At 43.6% G+C, this 4,428-nt stretch overlaps 1 protein-coding gene across 1 annotated transcript in view; it reads right to left on the reverse strand.

The window, feature by feature from the left end:
• ap3b1a (adaptor related protein complex 3 subunit beta 1a) overlaps nucleotides 1-4,428 on the reverse strand; it is a gene marked incomplete at its 3' end in the record, with an annotated part of 88,526 nt that overhangs the window by 77,491 nt on the left and 6,607 nt on the right. Inside the window, 2 exon segments of the mRNA XM_037692178.1 lie at nucleotides 3,980-4,054; nucleotides 4,129-4,204. Of these exon segments, the coding sequence (XP_037548106.1) occupies nucleotides 3,980-4,054; nucleotides 4,129-4,204 (151 nt within the window).

Genomic DNA, 4,428 nt, shown 5'->3' on the forward strand with positions numbered 1-4,428 from the left:
ATTTTGTATTTTATACTTTGTATTTTGTATTTTATACTTTGTATTTTATATTTTATACTTTGTATTTTGTATTTTATATTTTGTATTTTATACTTTGTATTTTGTATTTTATATTTTGTACTTTGTATTTTGTATTTTATATTTTGTACTTTGTATTTTGTATTTTATACTTTGTATTTTGTACTTTGTATTTTGTATTTTGTACTTTGTATTTTGTATTTTATACTTTGTATTTTGTATTTTATACTTTGTATTTTATACTTGGTATTTTGTATTTTATACTTTGTATTTTATATTTTATATTTTGTATTTTGTATTTTATATTTTATATTTTGTATTTTGTATTTTATATTTTATATTTTATATTTTATATTTTGTATTTTATATTTTGTATTTTATATTTTGTATTTTATATTTTATATTTTGTATTTTATATTTTGTATTTTATATTTTGTATTTTATATTTTATATTTTGTATTTTATATTTTGTATTTTGTATTTTATACTTTGTATTTTGTATTTTATACTTTGTATTTTGTATTTTATACCCATAAAGAAACCGCCCAGTCTTAGTTACCAGTTGACGCCAACAGATTTCAAGATGGCCACCACAGCCACAAAAATGGCTGCCATTTTACACAGAATGAGCTAAAATTTGGTTGGTAGTAGCTGAGAGTCATTCACAACACCTGCTCCAAGCGCTACTTAAGAGTACAAGATCTTTGTTTAGCGCGGACTCATTACTGAAGTCAACCCAGTTTGTGTGTTAGCAAAATATCTCATGACCCACTGGATGGATGTGAACGTCCACACAGTGTAAATGTTTTGGACCAGTACAAGATCGTGCTGCTGTTTGCGTCTCCTCTGCCCACTACAGTCTCGGTGTTTAGCTCGTGTACGTCCGTGCACGTGGATGTTGGGTTTGCTGCACATGGACTTGTGAAGCCAAAGGACATCTGCTGCCAGAGGTCTGCAGACGCCACACTGAACGTTAGATTAGCTGAGGTGGACTGGATTAATGGGTGTTTACCACACCAGGGCTGCAGGAAGATCAAAGGAGCTCCAGGCTCTGGACTGGGAGCTCATTGCTCCCATTTTGACAAGTTGCTTCTGGTCTTTCTGACAACGGTTCTTGCCCAGTTCAACAACGCCAATCTTTTCCTGCCCGTTACGTTTATTGTTAGACTTGTGGATGTTCAACTTTTCCTGGGCTGGTGTGGGTGTCCAGAGGGTGCTGCAGGGTCCCTGGTACGATGAGGCACGCCTTGTCGAGCTTGGGATCCACATTTTAGCATGAGTGGGTCTGCACCAAACCGTAGCGCAGCATTCAGCTGTGGAGTGGTCCAAATGTAAAGCCTGTGCCTCCTTTAGTGTTGGCCAGTTTGGACAGGAGTGAGAAGCATCCACCTTTATTTACACAGATAAATCACATTGAGCCTCCAAGACTCATTCACAAGTGAGACCTGTTTGGACGGACAGAAAGTAGTGAACGTGACACAAGTAGGATCTGGAGGAAAAAACATCTTATCAAACTCTTTCTCCTTGTTCGAGGAGAAAGTCCCTGATCCTGAAAAAACATCCTGCGACGCAGGAACATGGTGACGCAGACACTCTGCAGGGGAGGGGAGACGACAAGAGCAGTGATCGTGTCACGGACACTCCAGAGACCCTGCAGGAGTTCTGGTAAGAATGGTACGATCAGTCAGGTCCTCTGGTGAGATCCAGAAACACTCGGTGCCAAGGTCGACCTGGAACAGCACCAGAGAGAATCTGAGAGTCCAGAAACGATGACACAATGTTCATACAGCCGGTCCTTCTCATAGGTCTGCAGACTTCCTCGGTGGGAGGGGGCAGAGCGTCGATTTACAGGACCTCCAGGTGAACTGAGATAAGGTGACCAGTCAAGACCAGCCGAGGAGCTGAATTCAGATAAGCAACAATTGTTTTGGGAACAGGCAGAACTTTACTAACTCATGTCTGCCTCGAGTCTTTGCTGGTCCTCTCAAATCCCAAACGTCCAAATCAAGTGGACACACGCAGACAGTCTGAGCAGGGACAAAGCTGCTGCCGACCACTTCCTTGTTTGTTGATAGACCAGGACCAGTCAAATCCAAAAAGCAGGAAACCAGTTTTCATAAATCCAGTGCCTCCTTGGCGCTTGTCTTCTCGTCGAGAAAATGTTATCCCTTGTGTTGAGAGACCAGCTGACCAGATCCAGAGCAAAACTGTACGGTTCAGTAGATTCCGAGAGGCTCTGAAGCAGTTTCACAGACACGACAGAGCAAAGTGGAGAGGGAGAGGAGGGAACGTGTCCACCCTGACAAGAGCAAGTGTTGACGTGAACCAGGAAGTTGTTGAATTGTATACCTGGATTATTGAGCATGGACTTTGTTGAACCAGGAAGTTAGTTTTCTTCTAGTCTTGAAGTGTTGGGTCTGAGGTCATGCCTAGTTTAATGTGACCACGAGCCTTTGACTGATGGCATTAAATGATCAAGATTGAGCAGCAAGGTGAATCTTCTCGTGTCTTCAAAGACGGGCTGGTTGTCTGTGTCGAGGTTAGGCAGCTAGTCTGGACCTTCAGAGTCTGGACCTTCAGAGAGTCTGGACCTTCAGCTGGACCTTCAGAGAGTCTGGACCTTCAGAGAGTCTGGACCTTCAGAGTCAGGACCTTCGGAGCCTCAGCAGAAGGTCCATCAGATCAACAGCAGTTTGATGAAGTTTAGATCTTTTTGTCTGTTGGAACGTTCCCTTGTTCCAAACAACGTGTCTGCTGCATTGTTCACTGGCGATCTTTGGAAACGTTAACATCACTTCTACGCAGATGACACTCACATCTACCAGTTGAATCAATGCTCAGTAAAACCACTGGTCTAAATGGCTGGACACTCATTGTGTTCAGAACGTTCTGGACAGAATCGCTCAGCACAGCATCTCACCACATCACAAGACTGTGCTTCAAGTTCTTTTAAGGTCTGACCACAACCGACACAGTTAGTTGTCAACAACATCGTTGTGGTTTGAACCTCTGGCAGCAGGACAGATGCTGAAACTTTCATTGGTGCTCCAAGACTAAGAACGAACCAAACACAAAACACGTCAAGTTTGAAGTACGTTCAGGTTTTCAGAACTAATTAAAGGTACCGATATGAGCTCACGCCCCACTGTCCATGTGTTCTGATGCGTGGGCAACAATTACTGTGGGTCATCGCGGTGCGTTCAGGGGGTGATGGAAACCAGGAGCCCGTTTTACAGCGTTACTGTAGAGAACGAGCCGAGAGACAAGAGAGACATCGTGACCAACTGGTGGACGAGCTGCCAGAGACCAGATGTGACTCTGGACGCTCTCCTTCCAATTACCCCCCCCCCCCCCCCCGTCCCACACACACACCTGCTCCCACAGCGTGTGACGAGCTGCTGCGCCCCCTCAGGACCCCAAACATCAAACATTCTTTACTAGTATCATAAATGTTGGTTATGAGTCATAACCAACATTTATGCTATTCCTGAAGAGTGTCAGTCTCTGTCAGGAAGAGACGGCACCAGGACCAGATCAACGGAGGTCGACCTGTTGGACCTTCAGAACCAGAAAGTGTGCACGAGGACGAGCCTACTCCCTGCGAGCTCCTCTCCAGCATCAAGAAACTCGTTCCAGGTGGAAGAACAAAGATTTTAACTTCTTGAATCAACAAGAAGCTGAAAAGTGCCCAAAGTTCTGCTCATTCTTCTACGGGGGACGAAACGACTGAATTAAAAGTTGAACAGCTGGGGCCAGCCTGGGGGGCCAGCCTGGGGGGGGGGGGGGGGGACATATGGGTAGTTTACAGAAAAAGGCAGAAATTAGTCATAGAACTGAATTAGTGATATCAAGACTAAATAAAACGTAGGTAACGTTAGGACTTCTCTGCAGACGCTGACGGCCCTGACAGTTGTGTGCTGTTCTTTCACAGCTGCAGTCCAAGTGATTTAACGTGTCCTACCTCGATGTTCTTACTCGCCACGTTCTTCACAACAGCAGGAAACAAGTCGGACGCGTTCCTTCCTTTGGAAATGAGCTGCAAGAGTGAAAGATGGACGTGTGAGGAGCGCTGAAGCCGGCTGAAGACACAACGTGTCCGGCTGCTCTCACCTGGACCATCCTCTTCATGGCCTCCAGCTTCAGGGACTCCTTGTTGCTCTCCAGCATCTCCTTCAGGTCTTCGTTCCTGACGACAGAAAACATTTATATATTAAATAAACATATATATATATATATATATATATATATATGTGTGTGTATATATGTGTGTATATGTGTGTATCTTGTATCTATATGTAGCTTCTACCCTGAGGCTGTTAGACTCATGAATCTCTAACTAGAATAATCACTGTGAAAAATCACATCATGTTGCTGCTGATCTGTTTCATGTTGCTGCTGATCTGTTTCATG

This window comes from Nematolebias whitei, chromosome 18 (assembly GCF_014905685.2).
Source record: "Nematolebias whitei isolate Nwh7 chromosome 18, NemWhi1, whole genome shotgun sequence".
Classification (NCBI taxonomy): domain Eukaryota; kingdom Metazoa; phylum Chordata; class Actinopteri; order Cyprinodontiformes; family Rivulidae; genus Nematolebias; species Nematolebias whitei.